Source organism: Coturnix japonica, chromosome 3, assembly GCF_054131305.1.
Source record: "Coturnix japonica strain WE chromosome 3, WE-NBRP24, whole genome shotgun sequence".
Taxonomy (NCBI): domain Eukaryota; kingdom Metazoa; phylum Chordata; class Aves; order Galliformes; family Phasianidae; genus Coturnix; species Coturnix japonica.
Genome location: NC_140665.1, coordinates 85,890,845 through 85,915,869, shown reverse-complemented (window position 1 = coordinate 85,915,869; position 25,025 = coordinate 85,890,845). Strand labels below are relative to the sequence as shown.

The 25,025-nt window shown below is 37.4% G+C and overlaps 1 protein-coding gene across 2 annotated transcripts in view; it reads left to right on the top strand.

The window, feature by feature from the left end:
- The window catches only part of MYOM2 (myomesin 2), a 72,408-nt gene that overhangs the window by 727 nt on the left and 46,656 nt on the right, over positions 1–25,025 (top strand). For both annotated transcript variants that reach the window (XM_015859344.2, XM_015859343.2), the window contains exons 2-10: positions 7,238–7,371; positions 8,408–8,527; positions 10,272–10,410; positions 10,610–10,767; positions 11,634–11,726; positions 20,218–20,306; positions 20,384–20,434; positions 20,701–20,865; positions 23,768–23,929. In XM_015859344.2, coding sequence (XP_015714830.2) covers positions 7,265–7,371; positions 8,408–8,527; positions 10,272–10,410; positions 10,610–10,767; positions 11,634–11,726; positions 20,218–20,306; positions 20,384–20,434; positions 20,701–20,865; positions 23,768–23,929 — 1,084 coding nt within the window. In that variant the 5' untranslated portion in view covers positions 7,238–7,264. The remainder of the gene's footprint in view (positions 1–7,237; positions 7,372–8,407; positions 8,528–10,271; positions 10,411–10,609; positions 10,768–11,633; positions 11,727–20,217; positions 20,307–20,383; positions 20,435–20,700; positions 20,866–23,767; positions 23,930–25,025) is intronic.

Here is a 25,025-nt window from a genome sequence, read left to right as displayed (position 1 = left end):
ATGTGTTCTGTGCCATATGAAAATTCCAGCCAAATTCCACTGATAGCGTCTGGGGAAATCACGTTCATGCTCTTGAAACTTTGCCTGTGGGTTGATAATACCTGTGAGCCAATGAAAGTATCATAATTAAAGATAATAAAGCTTGTGATGATGGGAAATGACTGACTTTCATCATGTCACTGTCTCACATTCCTTGTTGTCCAGCTGAAGGGATTTACTACACTTGCCAAGCAAAGGGAAATCTTAAAACTGTATTGGAACTTGTTGCAACTTCTTATGTATTTGGAGTGCTGGGATGGCAAAGTTTCAGGTCAACATGGCCAAATGCAGCCTCATTTGATTTCCAGTGAAATAATATTGCAGACTCACAAATAGAAGAGGATATATGCTGCTTGGCTTATACCAGTGATGAGGCAAAATACGTTAGACTGTGGTGATGGGTTTTGTGTGTGTGCACTCCCTGCCATCACAAGACTTGTGGAAAAGCCAAAATTACAGATTAGACTTTCAAGAATGCAAAAACTGATGTGCTCCAGATGGCAACGACCTCACTAGAGGGAAAGGTAGCTGGGGGAGGTAGAGCTTTGGCACTGCCTTCTGTCTACACACTGCAGAACATAGCTGGTGGTGGACTCTACCAAGGGTTATAGATGTGACCATGGTATATGTTAAATTGCCTTCATGCTAACTGTGATGGCTGAAGGTAAAGAGGACTGATATGTCTTTGCAAACAGGACCACTAGGTATAGTGAGATGTTAAATGTCTGCTCATTCAAACTTACTTACTTAACAAAACCCAGATACATCTATGGTGGCCAGTATCATTGGATACTTGGAAATGATGCTTTGTTGGATGTTCAGATGTCTAGAAATTGGTCAGAGTCTTTTATTTTTATTTAAGTTTAAAGAGGAAAGTGATGCATGTATTTCTCAAAATGATTTGAACCAGATCAAACATCTTGTCCACAAGATTTCTGTTTAAAACCAATTTGCAAAACTAGGCAAACCCTATTCCCAGACAGTTTAGACATGATCATTAAAAATGAGACCAGCTGTGTAGCTAAAGACAAGACAAGGAAGTAAAAAAAGACAAAGAATCTTGGAGCTTGATGACTAATGTCTGGAGTTCCACATGGTTTAAGCATTGTGAATTCCATATGCTTCTTTAATTTCAGAAACATTTGTATTCTGTTGCCAAAAAAGGTGAAGCTGATTTCTTATTGTGCAGAAGGGAAAAAAAAATTCAATAGGAATGACAACTGTCTGAAACTAACAGTAGATTGTGTGGGGTTGTTTTTTTTTTTCTTCCAATTTCTCCTCTTGCATACACAAAACATAATTCTTTGTATAAGATCTAAATACAGACATACACACAGAGATAAAACACTGAAGAAAAATATTAACATTTTAGAAGTTTATTATCAAAATGGAGATGTTACCAGACCCTCTACATGCCATTCTGTTATAGACTGCAGTGTCTATGCATGGCATAATGACTCATGCTAACTTAACCAGATTTCCAACAAAGTGAAGTTTCCTGAGGGAAAATGTTCTTATGTGTCTGTTGTAATTTCTATGGAATTGATTAAGCCATCTGGAAAAGACTACATGTTTTCTGAGGCAATATGGTAATTCTGTAAGAAAGATATTTGAAGCAAATAATGTCTATGTGCATTATTTTTTCTTTCCCTTCTTTCCTTTCTTCCTTCCTTCCCTCCCTTCCTTCCTTCTCTTTCTTCCTACCTTCCCCTCTCCTCCTCTCCCATCCCCTTCCCTCCTGTCCCTTTCCTTTCCTTTCCTTTCCTTTCCTTTCCTTTCCTTTCCTTTCCTTTCCTTTCCTTTCCTTTCCTTTCCTTTCCTTTCCTTTCCTTTCCTTTCCTTTCCTTTCCTTTCCTTTCCTTTCCTTTCCTTTCCTTTCCTTTCCTTTCCTTTCCTTTCCTTTCCTTTCCTTTCCTTTCCTTTCCTTTCCTTTCCTTTCCTTTCCTTTCCTTTCCTTTCCTTTCCTTTCCTCTCCTTTCCTCTCCTTTCCTCTCCTTTCCTCTCCTTTCCTCTCCTTTCCTCTCCTTTCCTCTCCTTTCCTCTCCTTTCCTCTCCTTTCCTCTCCTTTCCTCTCCTTTCCTCTCCTTTCCTCTCCTTTCCTCTCCTTTCCTCTCCTTTCCTCTCCTTTCCTCTCCTTTCCTCTCCTTTCCTCTCCTTTCCTCTCCTTTCCTCTCCTTTCCTCTCCTTTCCTCTCCTTTCCTCTCCTTCCCTTCCCTTCCCTTCCCTTCCCTTCCCTTCCCTTCCCTTCCCTTCCCTTCCCTTCCCTTCCCTTCCCTTCCCTTCCCTTCCCTTCCCTTCCCTTCCCTTCCCTTCCCTTCCCTTCCCTTCCCTTCCCTTCCCTTCCCTTCCCTTCCCTTCCCTTCCCTTCCCTTCCCTTCCCTTCCCTTCCCTTCCCTTCCCTTCCCTTCCCTTCCCTTCCCTTCCCTTCCCTTCCCTTCCCTTCCCTTTCCTTTCCTTTCCTCTCCTCTTTCCTTCTCTCTCTCTCTCTCTCATACAGGCAAGCAATATGGAATTAGTTGTATTTTATCAGCTAAATATCACAAATTTTGATGTACTAGAGAAGTATAAGTTGGAAAACTAGGGCTTCTGAAAAACTTACACTGAGTAAGCAAACAGAGCTACAGATTTTCAGAGGAAGAAATTCCATGGGGAAAATCAGGACAAACGTTTGATTCAGTTTAAAAGTTCAAAGTTATTTAAGATGATATGCCAAGGAGGCTCACAGATTTATGCACATAAGAGCAGGACGTACTGATCTTGCAGCCAGACTAAGAAAGATAGGCTACATGAGGGCAGACAAGAACCTGAGAATCATTTTTGGCACTTCTGCAGATGGACAAGGACAGAGATGAGCAAAGGAAGTGCAAGATGCATGGTATAGCATTGACAGGTCAGGCAGAGAGAGTACATGCTGTATAGTGCATCTCTCGTGACATGATCCTCCTGAGTCTGAGAATGCAAGTTGTCTATCTGTGGTGAGCACAGCCATGTTCTCCTTCCCATGACATCTGTCAATCCCATCCATCAATTTATTTGGTTGTGTGCCTGCTCTCTGGGGCTGGATGTGTGATCATGCTAGAATTTACTGCCTGTCCTTTAAATCTTAAATTAACTCACTTATCAAACAATGTCTCCATATCAGACGCTTGGCTTCCTGCTCCCAAACATGGCCCCTTGTCACACGGTCCTAGATTATTGCATTCTATTCAGACCACTATTACTATTGCATGAAACTATGCTATTCCTGACCTGGGAATTCTATCTACTCCTGAGTTTTCTCTTTTATTCACATACATAAATTGTTATACAGATGTGTATTTATGTAATGTGTATTTGTGTAAACTGAATTGAACAATCTAACTCACTCACATTTTATATCATTAATTCTCATGGGCATTTTGATTGATGTAATATTTTTGATTATATTTGATAGTGCTCTGAGAGCTTTATACAGCACACAGTTAGATCCTGCTGATATCATCGTTTAGAGTCAGAGAAATAAATAGGTATAAAAAACAAAAATGAAAGGGTACAAAGGTACTATGCTTTGCCAAAACAGTGAGGGTCAGATAGGAAACTAAACATCTTGACCTGTAACTCTGGATCTTTTTCTTGAAGTCCAGGGAAGTTAACTGGATCTCCACAGATGAATTTCAAGAGTTGTTTTATGACCAGTTCCCTCTAACTCTTGCACTCACATATCAGCAGAACTTCATGAATAAGATTAACATTATTAATTTTCTACGGTTGTTCAAACAGTTGATTTGTCTTTCTTATGGCCTATTTATGTAATCCTTTTGTTGATTTCTCAGTTTCCCACTGGGAAATGTACTTTTTTTCTTTGATGTCTCTATCAGATCATTGCCTGCATCTTGCTATTGGGTCAGTTCCATCAGTTGGCATGCCAGTATAATCAGGGCTCCATTAGTAATAAAATCCTGATTTACCTGAGTAAAGAAATTCATTGTGGCTAAGTTGTTATTTATGTCCTGAGTTAACTAATACTGTTTTTGGCATGTTGACTAAATATTAATATATATTTCAAATACCTCACATAAATGCATACCAGCAATAAACTGGAAAAACAGCCAACATCTTATTCCTAGGAAGACAATAGAAATTTCCCTTATCCTAAACTCAAGATACCCTATAGACTCTGTAGACTCTGCTAAAACTGTTTTTACAGTGGGGCTGCGATTTTGTTCTTCAGATCATCATCTTTGCAGGACCACTAAGTATTAAATACATACACTGCAAGCATCATTGTAATTAACTGAGGATGATTATTGCATTTGGAACTGTTGCCAGGCAGCTCCCCTCTGTGTTAACAGAAGGCACAATGAGTCTGGCTGCTAACAAGCTCTGCTAATTGCTTGCATGTAGGCTGGGAGCAAAGGGCTATGCCTGTTTCTGTCCTATAGAAGCTTGGGTGAATGTGAAGAATATCTAATCTGAAATTTTGAGATTTGTGTGCTGATTAAAAGAAACAGACATGCTAGTTAAAATATAAGTTTTACATTTAGTGCAAAAGGCAGGACTGTAAATGGCAAAGATGCTTTCTCCTATCTCAGAAATGAAAATAACCTGGACTGTGATCCATCCAGCCACATGGGAACTACTGTGCAACCCTTGTACACAAATCAGATCTCAGAGGGAGTTATACACATAGCAACGCATAAGTTGCATGTTGATAAATTCATAGAATTGTTTAATGGGGCCACATGTAAACATGAGTAGCTCTTCACAGCTGAGTCAGCTGAATACATGGGTTTGCCATTTGCACCTTCATTTAAGTGAAAGGGCTAATTAAAAATAGAACAGATGGAACACTATACTATTAACTGTTCGGTTAACATACAAACTTAGGAGAAAGACAGATGTCATATGCACAATAGTCACAGCAGGAAGAAAATCAGTATATATGTCATGTACAGATATGAAAAGCAGGAGGAGACAAAGCTGCTAATCTGTCTGTGTAACAGTGTTTATGTAGCTAAGACAATGTTACTCCTATAATGAGTTAATAGATTCAAGTCAGCTCAGCACTGTGCGAGAGCACAGAACCAAATCTGCATTTCTGCAAGCTGTTACACTGCAGTGTACTAACTTGAGTGATGTTAACTTTTTTATTTCTCTGGAAATTTTATAATACTTTTCTTTAATATATCTTATTAATGCTGTAAACCTCCTTTATTTTTGTCTCACAGCATATGGTATTTTGCATAAAGCCATCATTCCTGTATGTGTGACTAGTAGCTCTTATATCTCTTTAAAATAGGAATTAAAATGTAACTAGAGACTACACAAAAGGTGCAGCTGTCAGGTATTAAATTATAAAACATTGCTTGATTATGTCTTATGGCTTTTTTTTTTTTTTTTTACTAAGATCTTTCAACTATTAAATGTATCTACTAAATACACCTAAATATACCTGCAGATACTTTTCTTGGAAAAGTAAGACTAGCTGATGTGAGAATGTCATGACTTGGGGGAATCTGATTCAGCATTTGTATACCTGAAACTAACACTCAGATGCAGCTAAAATTTATAGTACCATATGCTAGAAATGGATTATTTGTAGGTACATTACCAGAGTTTAAGGTTCATTTTCTTAACCTTTTAAACATGTTTGTTTGCTTGTTTGCTTTCAGTTAATTTGGATTTAATTTTGTAGGGTTCAGGCAAATTGCTAAACAGACACACAAAGTGAAGGGACTTATTAAACTGCATTGCAGTTTTTCAATGACTCACCTTCTTCCTAAAAGCCTGATATGTCCTATAAGAAACCCAGCTTTGAATTTTTTTTTTTTTTTTTCCCAAGAAAAACGTCCAGCAGTAAGATATACAAAATGATTCCCTCTGCATAAGTAATCAGACTAATAATACAATTAGGAAAATCTTTAATAGGTCACACTTAAAATTCATGTAAAATTGTTGATTATATTTGTGATTTTCAACAATTTTATAATTGCTTACCTGTATTTAAATAGGAATTCTGCAACTGTTTTTCTTCTTTTTTTTTCTTTTTTTCTTTTTTTAAACATGAGATTATATAAAAAATCTGGTACATGACAAAAAACACTTCTGCTTTCAGAAGAAGTATTTAACAGCCTATTTTCAGTAAATGGATTGCACATGCTTCTCCCACAATGCAAAGATTAATTAGTTGCTGAAAACTGAAAGTTGACAACGATGTGGTGACTGAGATTATTTAATTTTGAATTAGATTTCATCTTAGCATCTGTTTTCCTGAAATAGTTATTCTTCTACTTTTGACATGTGTGTTAATTTTCCCCCCCAAATCACAGCTGTGTGGTAATAAACAGAAAATAAATTAAAATTGGTCATACTAGTGCCTTTGCATTTATTTGCTGGGAGTACCCATTGTTTCTAAGCAAGCAAGCACTGAGGGCCCCAGGGATAGACAAAATCTCCTTGGTCACAGGGTAGGCCCAAGGAGTGCTTGGTAGGGACAGGCAGGTCTATCACTACCCTGGGGCCTTCAAACCCTCTCAGTGTGGCCCCTGGGTGAACTAGTGGTGTTTCATGTCCCAGAGAAGTCTACTTTATAGACTTTATACAGGGAAATTGCTTATATTATCACTGAAGAGCAGACATCTCTTGAAGAAAGTGTTGTCTGATTTGTTTGCTCGCTGGAGTGCTGGAGACCCTCACAGACATTTAGACCAAGTAGCCCAGGAGCACAAGAGCCTACATCCAACTGAGAATACAAACAGGACTTTGAGTTGCATGGGCTGGCACCTACTCAGCATATGGCGAGTAGCATTCCACAGAAGAAGTTTGCAAAAAATTTTCATCATGTTCCTAACGAGCATAAAGAGATGCTGATACCTCTGCCTGCTTTTAACAGCTGTGCAGGGGATATGCTTAACATTGACACAGTGGGAAATATGCCTGCCACCCATGTGTTTCTGGGAGCTCCCTGAACCTTCTATATTGAGGAGCTATGACATCTGGAAAGAAGAGAAAAATAATCCATTGAGATCTTCTTGTTCTACTATCTATGATCGTGTGGCTCATTTTGTAGTTAACAGTCTGATGTGCCCATGTATATAATTGATGGCTCTGTGACAGAGTGATGGAATTTTGTAAGTTTATGCTTGTACACATGTATACATATGTAAAAATATCAAACTTAAGTGTCTGAAGCATATGGCTAAATGTGATTTCATTGCAGGAGTTGCTGATTGTAACAAACTGAAGTATGTCATCAGTAGTGGTGCCATTTTACCAGAGAAGACACAAGCACTTTGATCAGTCCTATCGCAACATTCAGACAAGATATGTACTTGAAGAATATGCAGCAAGAAAGTAGGTACCATGTATTTCTCATGTACTGCACAGAGATGTTTCTATACTGGATAATCAGCCAGTTCTTAGAATCAAGATATTTACATTCTCCTCTCCCTCAATGTTGATTTATTCGGAATGGTATTTTTTTCAGTTCCATCCATAGAAGTGCTTCTTGTCTGTCATCCCCCACCAGCATAGATAGACTATCTAGTTTGGTAGCAACTTATCTGCACAGACCTTTTGTCTGAGTTTTCATCCTGTTTACTACCTCCAAGTTGGAAATCCCATTTTTTAAGCTCTGATTGAAACTCTGTCTTAAGTAAAATTGCAGTGAAATAAATTGTAAATAATAGAAATAGGTTTTTTACCCATTCTTCCATACAACATGAGAAGGATATTAATTCTCCTGAAATTGACTATTCCTAATTATGGTTTTTTGTCAGTTAAAAAGCAATTAGGCAACAAAACAGTTTCAATTTCTCTCCTGAAGTCTCAGACTTTTAGTCTTAAAGTCTGGAACTTTGAATCTGGGTTGCTTAAGAATTACTGTCCACTCTCTTCAGTAATTAATATCCCTAGATAACTGCCCGGCTTCTGCATATTCTCTTATGAAAGAGGGATTTTATGAGGAAGATTATGTGAAGTGTAGAAAGGCAAGAATATTTAGACATATGCAATATTATAGGGATTCTATTTGCTTTGATTCTTAGACAAGCTGGTACCCTTGGGATTCATTTAACAGTGCTACCACAGCACTTAAAGAATTGAAGACAGGCTATAGTGCATATATTTAGTAGAATCAAATGAAATAGTGTCTAACGAGCTCAAGGGATGAATGATGGGCATTAAGCCTCTGAAGGTCAAGTGGGAATCAGAGCATCCTAATAGCACTGCAGTTAGTGAGGAATGCAAAGTAGCATCCTTACCGAACTAAGCTCAATTATAGAATTCAACTTGTTTAAAGTAATTTATTTTACTTTCATGAATGCATTTCTTTTTTCCCCTAGAATTTCTGGGCTCTAGCATTTTTTTAATTTATTTTTTATATTTGAAGGGCTGCATCTAGACAGGCTGCTCACTATGAATCAACTGGCCTGGGAAAAACAACATGCAGACTCTGTGCCCGGAGAGCACGCAGCTTGGCTCATGAAGCAATGCAAGAATCCAGGAAAAGGTAAAGCTCTGTCACATCTGACCTGTGTGGTGGCTCTAGTCCCATTCAGTATCTCCTTTTTGCCAGGGCTCTCTTCAAAGTCAGCAAGAATGGAGTCTTCTCTGTCACTGTTCAACACTAATCTATTTTGGCTTGAATACTAAATCACCAAGTATCACTTTCATTCTCATATTTCAACCAGAAAGAGTCGTTCCCCTTAATCCCAAGACTAGTCCTTGAAAATAGCTTTAAACTCAATAAAAATAAGAATGTGCTCAGGATCCAAAACATTTTCAAACATATCTAATGTGCTATTACTGCATTTCTGGTTTGGATCAGTTTAAACATTTTGAATTATTGCCTTAATACCAAGATGGCTTATTGTCGTGTCTCAATTACAGCCTTGGTATGAAGTCTTAGAATAAATGTGCTGGCAGCAATGCTCCAGTTAGAGAACTTGACTGTTTCTGCTCCAACATGATTTACAGTGACTGTAACAAAGATACAGACAGAATATGATACAAGAATGAATTCTGCCTTGTCTTTAGAAAATTTGTTGATGGTATCATACACATATTTAGGGTTCTAGAACTTTATTTTCAAAGATACGTTCTAGGAGCAGAATGTTCCAGGAGAGTAAAATGCATTAGCATAATATAACTGATCTTTTTAAAAAAGTCTTAAATTTTATCATTATTAAATTATACATGGCAAAAACAAGGCTGATGCTCAAAATACATTCAAGTAGCAAAACCAGATATTTAAAAAAATACCAGTGAAAATAATAGCTTGATCTACTTGTTCACTGAAGACCATCCAAGTCCATTTGCTTCACTGCATCTTGGGTTGTATTTTTAGCCATGTTAGAAATTCCTGTTAGCTCCTTGCTTTTATGTTGTTGGCAAGGCCAAATAATGTAGGCTGCTTACAGAATCATCATGAATGAAGAGGCATGAGTTAGCTTCTCTTGACAATGTTGAAAATGTTGCTTTTTACAAGAATTCTGAAGAATCTATGGAGTCAGTTTTTCCTCACAGTTTCCCCTGGTGGCTCACTAACCCTTTCAAAACCCACAAATTTCTCAAGAGAGTCTTTTACTAGCAGTTTCTGTAGCATGTCCTGCTTGCCCCTGTCTAAGGGTAGCTTTAGCATATGCAGTAGTTTATCAAATCTTTGTGAACTCCTTGTTCTCAATCTGTCAGGTGAGGTCATTTGATGTATTCCTTGGATCTAGCAGTGCTTCTCATGTTCTAGAGCCAAGGGCACATCAGAAACGTGGCATAACTTTTATCACAGTATGACATAGTCATAGAGGGTGGGGAATCACCCCCCTTGGCCTGCTGGACATGCTCTTTTTAATGCACCTCAGGACACCATTGGCCTTCTTGGCCACAAGGACACACTTCTGGCTCATGGCCAACCTGTTATCCACTAGAACACCCAGTTTCTTTGCAGAACTCCTTTCCAGAAGATCAGCCTCTAATCTGTACTGATGCATGTGGTTATTCCTCCACAGGCTCAAGACTGTACTTGCTCGCATTAAGCCTCATCAGGCTCCTCTCTGACCAACTCTTCAGTACATGCCATATTCATATCACCTCTCAGGCTCACCAGGATATGCTGGTAGACTGTTCAGAATAATCTCTCAACTAAGTTTTCCACTTTGATGTGGTTTTAAAAACCCTTAGCTGCCTAATGTGTGGAAATAATAATCTTAAAACTTCATATTAATTGTTCTTATCTAACATTTTTTCTTGTTCTACAGAACTCATGAGCAAAAGACTCATGCTAGCGATGAAAAAAGGATCAAATTTGCCAGTGAGTTGTCATCTTTGGAAAGAGAGATTCACATGGCCAGGCACCATGCTAGGGAACAACTGGATAGACTTGCTATACAAAGAATGGTACAGTACTGACTTTTTTTGTCCCTATCCAAGTACAACTATAAGATATACTATGATTTAGGTCTATGTTTCAAATATTAGTAGTGACTTAACATATTTTGATATTGTAGATTTAGGATTAAATCTTCTAGTCTATTTGAGTCTAGTGCTAAATGCCTCCTTTTTTCCCCTACTTTTATTGTTTTTCTTTGTTTAACAGGTAGAAGAAAATATGTCTCTGGAAAGACATGCTTTTGAGGAAAAAATAAGTCGAGCTCCTGAAATTCTAGTGCGCCTGAGATCTCACACTGTCTGGGAAAAGATGTCTGTGCGTCTTTGCTTCACTGTACAGGGATTTCCCTCCCCTGTTGTCCAGTGGTAAGAAACTGGCTTTATCCAGGCCTCTAAAAATGTTGTTAAGCTTTTCCCACCGGGAATTCATGGCATTAGTGATAATTGTCACATACTTAATGTTAAAAACACTTTGTAATCCTCATGTATGGGCTTTATCCTAGTACTTGATGCTGCAGTGGGAAGAGTGAGAGGAAAGCTTGCTGAATGGCCACGCTCAGTGTGAGAAGCAAACTTGAGAATTTCAGAAGCAGATTGTAGAAAGCATTTCAGTCTTTTTGGCCATTCATTTCCTTGAAGATTAAGTAGAAAATGGCACAATACACAAAGCTCACAGACTAGGAGTGGGTTAACTTGCACAGCTCTATTGTTGTCATGGACAATTGCCACAGACTGCATGTTTGCCTTGTTGAGGCCCCTGTTGAGGTGGACATTAATGTAAAGACACTGAAGCTGCCCTCCTGTCTAGATAAGTGCTATCTGGTATATATCAAATCTACATATTGACCTGAGCATATCTAACTCTATTGCTGTTTCCCTTTTGTGAGCTGAAGTGCTCTACTGTGATCAAAGTTTGCTTCCCATCCTGCATCAAGGCTAGTGGACTGGAAAGTTCAAGTATCATTCAGTCTTTCTCCACTGCTGTCTCTTCTCGTCTGGGTAAATTCCTTTCCACTATCTACTGCAGTGATGGTCCTCCTTCATCTCTGTGGCCTGAATATGTATTTTTTCACACAATATTGGAAAATACACAGGTAGAGAAAATGTATAGAATTATCAGATTATAAAATATGATTCCTGAATGTAAAAAAAAAACAAACAAAAAAAACCAATGGAATTATTGAAATGAATTGAAGCTGCTATTAATTAATTCATTTTTTCTTGATTGTCAGGTACAAAAATGAGGAACTGATTACCCCTGCAAGTGATCCAGCAAAGTACACTGTTGAAAACAAATATGGAGTGCATGTGTTGCATATAAACAGGTATAATTTAGATTTTTATACTCTATGCAAATTCAACATTTCTCTCACATTTAGGCTAGAGGTGGTTCACTAAATAGCTGCATATTATGTCATGAAAATGAGTTGAAAATGAAAAAGTAGATATTTCTATTATTTATATTTGGCAGTCTATAAAAAGTAAAGTAGATATCAGTTACTGAAAGAAGTAGTTCCATTTTTTTTGTTTGTTTTTAGAATTTTATTTTCTTGACAATAAAAGTAGAAAAAAATGTATATTTTATGTTATTTTTCATGATGAAGCTCTTTAAATTATCTAGAAATTCTGCTGGCCATGGCAAAGATACTCAATTACTGGGTTTTGTTTTATTATATAACAGGTTCTATTTCCTTTTGATCTCCATTTGTTTGCTCTCTGGGAACTAAGGAAGTGTTAACTTAGAAATAAAAATCTGATTTAATGTATTGTTTTTCACAGTGGTGTTAATATTGTAGTACAGAAAGTGCCTGTATAGAACATCTTCCTAAAACTAGCACTCGTACCAGCCTGTCCTAAACAACTGAAATGTTGCCTATCGCCTAAGTCTCAGTAACAATTCTTTTTGCAAAATATAAAATGCCAGAGTAAAATGAGGGCATAACAGTTTTATTCAACAAAGATAATTAATATATAGAGAAAAGACATTAAAAAGGCCTGTTTTAAACTTCTCCAGAACATGAGTATCAGCTGTGGGCAAACAGCTGAAATGTTTGTAGCTAGTCCTTTTCTAGTCAAACTTTTCATCTTCTACTTTGTCTACCTGTCAGCAATGGAAGAAGCCCTGAACTTGTGGTTTTAGCAGAGAAAATAACTGCATTATTCCTTCTACTCTGGGGAAGGAATAATTGTCTTTGTTTCTGAAATGAAGTCCAACTTGACTTTTCAACTTTCCGTAGCTCAGGACAAGAGAAGCATATCCCTGTATAGAAGTCCTCAGCCAGAACCACTCTGCTGTTGCTTCTTAAGGGATATTTCTCAAGGAGTAGTAGTACTTACAAGTACCTATAAGATACAGTCTTCAACCCCAGGACATCAATAATTTCCTGGCTGCTCTCTGTACTATAAGATGTCTCATCACAGCTAGTTCTCTCCCACCAGCATCAGTTTCAGAGGTGAGATAAAAGTAAAAAAACAGGTTTCTCTACTGCAACCCTCTTACTTGCACCAGATGAAAATGGAAAATACTCTCCTCTGTCTGGGTGTGTGGCAATGAGTGATAGATAAAACATAGGTGACAATGCAACTAAATGATTGTACTTGTGTTTATCTTGCTTAGTGTTAATAAGCTGCTGCTTGGTGAGTCCTGACACTCACTATGTAGCACAGTTTCCTTTTGTGACTTTTAGAGTGTAAATTGCTTTTTGAGAAAGCATGGATCAGTGAGAACAGTGCTTTTAGAGCATCTGTAGCCATCGCATCAGAAGTATCTTATAATTTCCTCTTGTTTTTTTCTTTCTGTTACTGGTTATCAGTCATGTAGACAACATCCACAGCCACCTTTGGGATTGTTCAGATAGAGCTGTACTTTTTCAGACATACTTTAGAGTCATTCACTGGCAACCACAGAAAAGTTCACCCCCACTCATCATTGTCCACTGTTTACTAGGCACAGATCTGTATGTATTCATATGTGGCTACTCATGTTCAGTCGAGCTGCCGTTGCTCTGTACCTCTTCTGGTAGTGTGGTCTTTTTGCTAACTAAGGTCACCTATGTGCTCTCTGTTAGGTCTCCCTTCTCCACTTAAAAGAGCACGGGGGGATTGTAGACCCAGAGCTATGATTTATTTACCATACACTTATACAGTTCATTAACTTAAAAAAAAGTCTAAGTTTAAATAGAATTATTTATTACTAATCTATTTTATTTTAAAACTTGAGCATCAATTGCTTAGTGCTCCCCAATAGTTGAAAAATAAATCTGTGGGAAATGAAAGAATGTTTTGATAGTTTTTCTATTTCTGTTATTAGATGTACCAGTATTAGACAATGAAATTATATGTATTTGGTTAACATATGTATTACTAAAGCTTTAAGTAAAAACATAGATCTGTTCACTTCAGATCTTCCATAAATATCTCTATACATGCATTTTTATAGCACTATTTTTTTCCTAGAAGTAGAACAGTTTGGATTTTCTACCTATCTGCTGCTGTGCTCTTCTCAGCTGTTCATATCAAAGTGCTGAGCTGCATATCATCTGATCCACAGCCACTCAGAACTGCCTTGGAATTTCTTGGCTACCTTTTTAGTGCCTCAGGGAAGCTCAGGGAGTGAACTTTTCCTTCTGATGCAAGTGTGATATTTATTCCTATGAGTATTCCTTGATCCCAGTGGAAAAATTCTCGAGGTGCCAGAACCAGGACGTCACCTTGTCAACTTAAAACAGTAACTGGACACAGTTTCATCCCTCCCATTTGCTGTCTTCCAGGGCCAATGTCTGTCTATAGCAGATCATTTTCATTTCTCAGTCTCATATTTTCACGGTGCATTGTGCTCAGTTTACCATAATTTCTACATTCATTAAGCAGTATCATTGCCATATAATTCCACTCTCTTGCTCACTTTAAGCTTTCTCATTTCAGAGTCTGAGCTCAAGATCTCTCTTACGCAGTAAAGAAAGATATGGAGCTTTCATGATAAGTTTTGAATATCTCACAGTTAGAGGGCTTGTTCAACATTTATTTCTTCATCCCATCTAATTTAACTACAAATTGATAATTCAAGAAAATATTTCTCTATTGGAGGTAGTCAGGATTAATACGCTTTGCTACTCTATAGCACATCTATAGTGTATATCTCAGTACTTTAAATTCAAACATTTTGGATTTCTTAGTTGATGCTATTTGTTTAGTCACAGACCTTTGTTCTATTCCCTAGTCCTTTTCTTTTTCCATTTTTTTTTTTCTTGTGATGTATGGACTAGTTCTTTCACTGATATGAAAGTCAAGTTGATCCTGCAGTGAATCACTTGACCTTACACAACCATGAAGGGCTATACTATGTATTCTGTTATGGTGACAGGGGTATAGAGAGGACAGCAGCATGCTCCTAGTATTCCAAAAGCCCTGCAATGAGCAGGTGGATGAACAGATGAGAAATAATCAGAAAAGGAAGTCTGATTTTCCAGAGCTCTGTCAGTGTGGTGCATTTGCACACTGCCACTTGTACAATGCTCAAAGTTTGGCAGTATTTTATATTTTATTAGTGCTGTCTCCCTTTCCTGTTTCAGTAAGTCACTGCTTAAAAATGCTTCTAATTGCAGCAAGAAAGGGTTTGTGAGAAGACAGAGAAAATGTGTGGCAAAGCCAGCAGAGTGCAGTGTAATACCTACTGCCAGAAGGCAGAGCTAGCCCCTAATCGAGCACTCAGCTCCTAAGCGTCATCAGCATTGCTTTAAAAAAGAAAAAAAAAAAAGCTTAAAAATTGAACCAACCTTCTTTTCTAACTATTCTCATTTAACAAATGACACTGTGCAGTCAGTACAGTGCTATTTTAGTTTGATTAGGAACAAAAGGCTTGAAATGATTTAAGCTGGAATGAGGCTTGCCCTTGCTCCTGCTGTGGGTGGAAGCAGGACAGAGTACAGGCACTGCACCAAAGGCACTTCTCCAGTTCAGGCGACAGAGCCTTGGGGCTGCATATAATTGGTTGTGTGGTGATAGGCTGCAGGTCCTGGTGTTTTGCAGGTATGCACTGCCAGTGTGCGTGTATAGTCAGCAGGTATGGTGTGCTCCTGTTCTTTTTTCTTTGCAGAAATGCAAACAGCATCCCCCAAATGAAATTATCTGCAATTTTCTGACCTGCCAGTCACTGTCCCCTATAAACTGCAATAGCTGGAAGCCAATGAGATGGGCACGAGGCAACATCAAACTCAAAACAGAGGTCCCCTATTCAGTAAGAACAAAAACCAACTAATCAGAAAGAATCTATCAGGTTCAGTCCATCTAGAGAATCAGACTATAAGATGGTGATCCTGCAAAGTGTTTCCACATTTTGGTGTCATATAGACGTAACACCAAACATTTTGTCATTTGAATTCAAGGAGGCAATTTTAACTCTTGAAATTTACTATATTATGCTTCCTGCTCTTGACATGCACTGAATCGTGCTCTAATTCAGGCAAAAATATTATCTTAGTCTCAACCCCCGGATTTAAATCTACACGAGGCAGATGGATGAATATAAGCATTTTAAACAGAAGTGTCTGCCTGGGAAATATTCCCCACACAAGCATAAGAGCTGCAGAACCTCATGTGGATTGAGGGCAATTTAATTTTCACAAAAATTATTAGTACCTTGGAACATGTGTGAGGTGCCCTCACACCCTCTAAATGTACTCTATGCATATTTTTTCTGACCTTTGTAAAGGTTGGAAAATACATTCTCCATCGTGAGGCGAGGAAAACTGGTGGATGGACTACACCTCCTCTCCTGGGTACTTCTAATATCCTTTATAAATGGTCTTGACTCAGTGCACTTTACAGTGCATCTAGGAAATTTATTTTTTATATTCACAGAAAAGGAAGTAGTTTCCAAGGTAATCCTCAGTCTGAATATTATCTGGCACCAAAGGAGAATTAGAACTTGATGTACCTTGCCACCCTGTTCAACTTCTTTTAGTGTGCATTTAGTGAATGTGCTGTGTAGTGGTAACCCACTAATCCCATAAAGAATCACAGAACCATAGGGGTTGAAAGGGACCTCCAGAGATCTTTGAGTACAACCCCCCTGGCAAAGCAGGTTCCCTACACCAGGTCGCAAAGGTAGACGTCCAGGCGGGTCTTGAATATCTCCAGAGAAAAAGACTCCACAACCCCTCTGGGCAGCCTGTTCCAGTGCTCCTTCACCCTCATCATAAAGTTCTTGCGCACATCCGCGCAGAACTTCCTATGCTCCAGTTTCTGGCTGTTTCCCCTTGTCCTGTCTCCACACACTGCTGAAAAGATTCTGGCCTCACCACTTTGCCCACCACACCTCAAATATTTATAGACCTGGACCAGATCCCTCTCAGTCTTCTTTTCTCAAGGCTAAACAGACCCAGTTCACTCAGACTTTCTTCACAGGGGAGATGCTCCAGGCCCTTTTCCATCTTTGTGGCCCTCCACTGGACTCTTTCCAAAGATCCCTGTCTTTTTTGTACTGGGGAACCTAGAACCGGACACAGTACACCTCCAACATCAGCTTAAAGGCAGGCCACTGAGTGTTAGGCTATCTAAGATGGTTTGATTTATCCCCTGCTGAGTTAAGTTAGAGGTTATGGCAAAGAACTATAAAATGGTTTTACAGCAGTGACCTCCAGAAAATGGACAGAATTTGTAGGATCTCTTAAAATGTCTGGACTGAGGACTTATTATCTGTATGTTCATAGTAACAACAAGGATCTTGTTCCTCATCATAAAAGAAAAGACACTGTAAAAAAGAAACGTGCTCAGTCTTTTTATAAAGTTAGTTCTCACACCATCACTAATCCAGACTATTCTGTCAGATAGGTCCTTTAATACATTGAGCTGGTTGGGCTAAAGAAACAATCCTTCTGTGATTCTTTTGTCTGTTCTGGAGACTTTTATGATTATATCCTCTTTCCTCTACCTTGTTTCATTATGGCAAGGTAACATACAGAGCTGAGAATAATAGTGTGTAAGTTATGTGCATTTCAGTACAGAGACATTGGACCATGATTTCGGAAAAAAAACCCAAAAAACCTGTACTGAAGTTTTAACTTACTTTTGACATAACACAAATGTTAATACACTGAAACTGGGATACTAAAGAAAAAGCATTTGTGTTATTTAGAAGTTAATGTCACCAACTCCAACAGCTTTCAAGTAAGTTCAGAATCAGTTAAAATTTATTTAGATTGGTGAACAGACATTGACATTTTAAAAATAATTCCAGAAAACTCTGAAATATTAAATTACATTTAACCTAGTATTTCAATTCTTCTCTAGTGCTTTTCAGGCTTACTTTTCCTGTCCAGAATGTAGTAGAGCAATAATGGGCTTCATACTCTAAGTGGGTTAATCTTAAGAGTTAGTCCTCTGGCTCTGATAATTAAATGTACGATCGACTTGGTAGCATGCCATGTTGTTTTGTGGATTGTGTGCTGAAGATTTGCCTCTAGGAGGAGCTGTTACTCCTGTTCGTTTGAAGAGTTAGATCACAATTTAATAGAGCTTCCATCAAGCTGTATTTTAGGCATCACAGTACAGATAGTATCATTTTTTACTGACACTACCCAGAATATATGTAAGAGCTGAAAAAAAGGAGTCTGATATGTCTGTCTCAAGTACTACATGGCCCCAGACTGGCATTCCCTTATCCAATTTACTTTAAACACCTTTACGTATTTTTTCTTCTTTCACACCTGGGATACAAGAATTCTTAGAAGACAAGCACAGCCATAATTTCATCCCTTTAATCTGGCAGTTACCAGGAATATACAAATTCATTCTTCTTAGAGGAAACTAAGTGTACACGTGTAGAACATTAAATATAATCACTGGAAATTCCTGAAGGATCTCCATTAAATGCATTGGAATACACAGAAGCAGAATTCAATTATATGTGTTTCAGACAGTGCTCTGATTAACTGATGGCTAAACATAATAGAAATTCCAAGAAATAGGAAAGAAGTGTCAATTTTCTTTGACATAATCATATTTTTAAATGAAAAGAGCTCAAAGGAAGATATCAACTTGGGCCAAATTAGAATCTTTATTTATGCAAAACCAATATATGAGAATATTTCATGTTAAAGTATTTAGTATGTTTCTGAAAATAAAGCAGGTGTAAATTCTGAAATATCTTTTTAAAATGAAATGTTCATTCTGAAATGATTATGACTGTTTATAAGAGTGGATAGTAATAAGACACGGGGGAATGGTTTTGAACAGATAAAAAGGAGGTTTAGGTTAGATATTAGGAGGAAGTTTTTCGCTCAGAGGGTGGTGACGCCCTGAAACAGTTTACCTAAGGAGGCTGTGGGTGCCCCATCCCTGGAGGCATTCAAGGCCAGGCTGGATGTGGCTCTGGGCAGCCTGGATGTGGCTCTGGGCAGCCTGGTCTGGTGGTTGGCAGCCCTGCACATAGCAGGGGGATTGAAACTAGATGATCAGTGTGGTCCTTTTCAACCCTTTTCAATGTATGATTCTATGAAATATTAAAATGAAATATTTCAACTTATTCAAAATTGTTTCTTCCTCCACACTAAATATTCTTTTTTGAGGAAATTTCATTCTAAATCTGCATTTTAACAAAAAAGAGTCCAAAATATTTTTAATGCTTCTAGTCAGTTTTCTTTATGTTTATTAGACACAGATAAATTTACTTTCATAGAATTCTCAGAACTATCAAGGTTGGAAAAGACCTAGAAGATCATCTAGTCCAACCATTACCAATACTTCCAGGCTAAATCATATTCCTCAGCACCACATCCAAGCGTTTCTTGAACACTCCCATGGTCGGTGACTCCACCACCTCCCTGGGCAGTGCATTCCAATGCCTGACTACTCTTTCTGAAAAGTGATATTTCCTAATGTCCAGCCTGAATCTCCCCTAACACAGCTTAAAACCATTCCCTCTAGTTCTATCACTGATTATACGAGAGAAGAGGCCAACCCCCAGCTCACTACAACCTTCAACTGCAAATTAAAGTAATTGCACAAAAATGCGCGTCAAATAAAGAATTAGTTTTCTTTCCTTTATTTCAACTTTATGTCATGCCCACTGAAGTAATATTTCTTGTAGTTGAGCACATCTTTAATAGAAAAAGGTTTGGACTTGTATCATACTTGGCCATATATCTGCTCGTGTAAATTCTCCTTCAATGAACGATGTGGTAGGTGAGACATTCCATCACTGGGCACTATTTGCCAGGAAGTAATTTATTTTTTTTTTAATTTGCTTTCCCTTATATTCTCCTTACATAATAGATAATTTTTGTCACTAAAAAAATAAATCAAATGAAAATATTTATGCCACAATTTAAGTCAGATTCCTTGTTCATTTTTTGTTTGTTTTGTTTGTTTGCATTTCCTGGGAGCTATGAGAGAGGCATAAAACCCAGTACGTACTTTCTAGGAATCGCTGTAGGGCAGTGTACTTCTGCAAGCATCACATCCTTTTCTTCCATGTATCTTTCTAAAAATACGTGGCAGAAGGGCAAGACAGATTAAAGAGCAAAGTTACATAGTGAAAAAGAATAGCCAGATTCGTATATTCCAACTCTCTTCTTTAGATAATTCTCTAAAGGTCATCTCCAGTTTGCTCTGTTTCATGAAACCTGCACATTAATCCATGATAAAACTGTAGCAAAAATAGTACCAGCTTTTTAATTGTCTTTCATCAACTTCTTATACTGCTTAGTGTGAGTGAAGGGCTTTTCTCAGTGTTAGCACAGCTTGGTTTGTAATACTGATCATTCAGAACATTTGTATTTACACCGAGTTATTTATTTCCATCTTTTCCCTTCTCAGAGCTGATTTTGATGACTCTGCTACCTACTCAGCTGTCGCAACAAATATCCATGGACAGGCATCAACTAATTGTGCTGTGGTTGTGAGAAGTAAGTCCTAATTTATGATTAAAATAAGAAATAATTATCATGTTAGTGGTGTTGAATCTTTATTGTGTGTTTTACAGGGTTCAGAGAGAGTGAAGAGCCTCACCCAGCTGGGATAATGCCCTTCCACTGTAAGCAATTTATAAAATCTTTGCTTAAGTAGTTTTATACCCTTATCATTATTAAAAGCCATGATAATGTTTTACATATGAGAAAATTAAATGTAACTTGTTTCTTCAGGTAGCAATACAAGCTGTCCAGACACTTTTCTTTCTCATTAGCGTCTCTTAATCATAATATAGTATAATAGAGAGTTCCATTTTCTATTCAGATTAGACAGTGATCTGCTTGTGCCAACTACAATTTAATAAGAATGTTTTCATTTTCTCATGTACAGTGCCACTGTCATATGATGTTTGCTTCACACACTTTGATGTCCAATTTCTGGAGAAATTTGGAGTTACCTTTGCAACTGAAGGTGAAACACTGACCCTTAAGTGTTCTGTGTTGGTCACCCCAGAGCTGAAAAGACTACGTCCTCGTGCCGAATGGTATAGAGATGGTAAGTATACATATTGAATAGAAGCCACCTGGAAAATGCTTGAGAAAACACTGATCAGTTTAGAATGTGAAATTCAGAAGTTTAATTTCATAATAAAGCAAATAAGCATCCCTAGTAAGAATTTATGGACTTAATCTCTCTTTAAACAGTGACGTGGTGCACCTTTTCTTGAGCACATATTTACAGCAAAGGAGGTAATCTCGTATTATCTAATAAGGTAATGGTTAAAATATTTACTGACTAGGTGGAAACCTAAAGTCACTTCCTCACATGAGTGCGCCATATTGTTCTAGTTTTCACCCATCATGCATCGTTCTTGCTCTGTGGAGCAACAGGTTATGAACCTTTCAGATTAATACTAAATGATGCCAACATAATTCGCTTTTGATATGTAATGGATATGTAGATGAATCACATTATTTCCAAGAGGTGTAAAGCTGTATCAACTGGCAGAACTTGTTCCCAAATACAGCAGAAATTCATGAGATATGAACCTTTGCTGTGTGCTACAATTCCCCATGTGGAATCTCATGAGATCTGGAGGCAAGGCATAAATATAAATGATGAGAATGTTATTAATACGTAGACCATTATGTGCTTTCAATGTTGTGGGATTTTTTTGAGATAATATTTAATTCTACTATTTTATTAAGACAAACTTCATTTTTCCTACGATTTTTCAGTTTATATTAACCAAATAATAACAATGGAATCACTGAGAAGGATGTGTATGATTTATTTCTAATAATTATACACAAGAGAAATATGTGTTTATCCAGTATTAATAAGCTTCACATGAGTGAAGCTTATTGAGGCTGTCTACTAGACTCCTAGGGGCATATAAGTCAACTGAATCAAATCCTCTAATGTGGTTTGGGATTCAGCAAAGATGAATATGACGTTTACAATTCATGGTCCACTTAGAACAATCTAAGATGCTGAAAGAACTAAATCAAGACAATACTTCTGAAATGTATATCCAATCTTAATCAGCTGGTAACTAGAGCTTTCTGATATTGATCTCTGGTGTAACATAAACATTATGAAGTGATATGCACCAGCATTCTGCAGTTATTTATACTGTAATAGAGAATATAAAATTTAATTCAAAGGAAAAAATCACAGAGTGCACAACTGAGCTGATGTTACAGGAGATCAAAATGCCTGATGAAGATAAACTTCAATCTATATAATTTCCCCTCTGTACAGTGTTTTAGGAAAAATGTCTCTTATACTGACAGCAGCAAGTGAAGACTTACTCATACTGACTCTGAGGGTTACTCTCAATAAGTCTTGGTAGAAATCACGGAGTGTAACGTGTCAATGTACTGGAGATTTGATCACAACTGGGAGGCTTTAGTATTGTAATATTATTGTGATCACGAGTGCATAAATACCTTCCCCAGTAAAACTAGAGAATACTTTTGTGGCCTCTGAAATTTATTCTTTTTTGTGGCTTCTCATGCCAACCATCCAGGCTGCATTAAAAAGAGACCTCTTGCTTTCTTAAAGGATTTGGTGCGTCTTTGGCCTTCTGTGAAGGAAAGTTTTTCTGCTCTTACCAAACACACCTATTTCCATGAATTCTGGTGTAAGGTACACATGAGCAGTGGGAATGGATAATTCTGGCCTTACCAGGCAACACAGGCTTGCTTGCAGTTTGTATATATTAATTCTGGAGTGTCTGCCATTCCTCTCAGCTTGGAATGTATATAAGTGACCTTTTATTCAGAGGTGCTGGTGGCTCAACTTCATTTCTCTCTTAAGGATTTTCCACAGAACTCAGGCACTGGTTAAAGATTCTAGGTGGAGATGCTTTCTGATTTCATTTAAAGTATGTCACATCTCTCTGCATAAAGTGTCAGTTCCATTGTGACATGACAGAAAGGGACAGGCAGATTGTCTAGGCAAGGATCTCATGATTAAGGATTTCATGGGAATAAATGTGACTGCATTTACTTTATATTCTTCTCTCTAAGAAGCTGTGTGCTTAGATGATCACGTAATTTATTGTAAGTTTTAGTAGCATGTTTTATTATCTCCATGTGTTATTTTTTATGCTTTTCCATGTAGTTCAACTGGTAGCTGGAAAAATGAATGCCTTAGCAATCATCTGAGTGTCTGCACCAACGTGTATTTAAGCAATAGAATAATAAACATTTATAGATATTCATTTCCTTTAAATGTAATTCTGCTGAATTGATTAGAATAAATTAATATGCAATAGGACTTAGGGAGTTAGAAATAAAAAATAATCCAATCAATTATTTAAAAAGTTGAGGTGAAGAAAGTCCCTTGGCTAGCATAAAATATCCTGCTCGTTCTTTTGCTCAGGTTTCACTAGGCAATCAGATTAATTTGCATTAATCATGGGTCACCACCTCTCACCTACGAGAAATTCAAATTTAATTTCATTCACTGCTGAACAGACATACCTTGAGGATTTAAATTCAGCCCAGATTAAACAGAAATCTCATTTTTAAACTTGGAGAAAGAAATTGAGTAATCTGACATTTGACCTGAACAGGTTACAAAACTTATTAATAATGAAACAAAGTTCCACCCTACATTTATTACAGAGTATGGCAGGTTTTTGTATTTTTTTCCCCCAAAATATAGTGTTTTGTAATATTTTTCTCTGTCAGCACATTCAAAACAACAGTGATGAAAGTTGAGAAGTTTGCACTGCGTAGGATAGTCTGTGACTTTATATATGCAAATTCATTAAAGAAATATGCTTAGGGAGTCAAAGCTCACTTTATGTGGAGTTTTCATGGCATCAAAGCACTGTCCCTCTAAATAGAACTTCTATAAAGCTGGTGTAGTTCATACCTTTGATTAGCACAGAGTTACACTAAGACATTGTTCTGGACAGTGTGCTAATGTTGATCTCCTGTTCCAGATGTTCTGATAACGGACTCCAAGTGGACAAAGCTGTATTTTGGAGAAGGCCAGGCAGCTCTGTCCTTCACTCATCTGAACAAAGATGATGAAGGTTTATACACCCTGCGGATGGTTACAAAAGGTGGAGTGAATGAATGTAGTGCATTCCTGTTTGTCAGAGGTAAGGTTTTCACCCCCTTCTTGGAGAAATTTAAAATAGCAGTAGAAAGAGCAGTTTCATTAAAAAAAAACCTATGCAATAAATGAAGCAGAAAGAAAGGTGGCATGGTGGTATTTAACAGTAATTTGATTTATATACTAGCCTGTGCTAGAAAAAATACAGTTGTTCTACATAAGTGAGAGCTTCAAGAAGAAGGAGAACAAGGTACACCATTCTTATAAAGAAACGGCATATATCTTTCTTTACTTTCTCTTTTCCCAATAGGAAAGAAACATCTTTGCATGCTAACAGTCTGCAATGTAATTGTTTTATCTACATTACCAACTGGGAACAAGCCTTGTTGGGCATACTCGAATTCTGTGCCTGGCCTTAGGTGGAGACACAGGAGAAAAAAAAATTCTCACTGACATACCAGCCACACAGCTTAATAATCAGAAAAAGAAGCAAAGTAAGAAATTAGCTCGTTGAAGAAATACAGTTTTCACAAGAGACATAGCTAAAAGGAAGAGAAATGTGTTAAAATAGAATAAAGGTCAGAATTTGCCCTTGCATTTGCATACACAACTCTCAATGAAGAGAGAATGAGCTCCCACATGTACATCTGTACAAAGCTGTTTTTCCTTTTCTCTCCTTTCTTTCTTTCTTTCTTTCTTTCTTTCTTTCTTTCTTTCTTTCTTTCTTTCTTTCTTTCTTTCTTTCTTTCTTTCTTTCTTTCTTTCTTTCTTTCTTTCTTTCTTTCTTTCTTTCTTTCTTTCTTTCTTTCTTTCTTTCTTTCTTTCTTTCTTTCTTTCTCTCCTTCTTTCTCTCCTTCTTTCTCTCCTTCTTTCTCTCCTTCTTTCTTTCTTTCTTTCTTTCTTTCTTTCTTTCTTTCTTTCTTTCTTTCTTTCTTTCTTTCTTTCTTTCTTTCTTTCTTTCTTTCTTTCTTTCTTTCTTTCTTTCTTTCTTTCTTTCTTTCTTTCTTTCTTTCTTTCTTTCTTTCTTTCTTTCTTTCTTTCTTTCTTTCTTTCTTTCTTTCTTTCTTTCTTTCTTTCTTTCTTTCTTTCTTTCTTTTCTTTTTTTTAATTGAATGATGAATATAACTGGCTGAGCAGTGCTT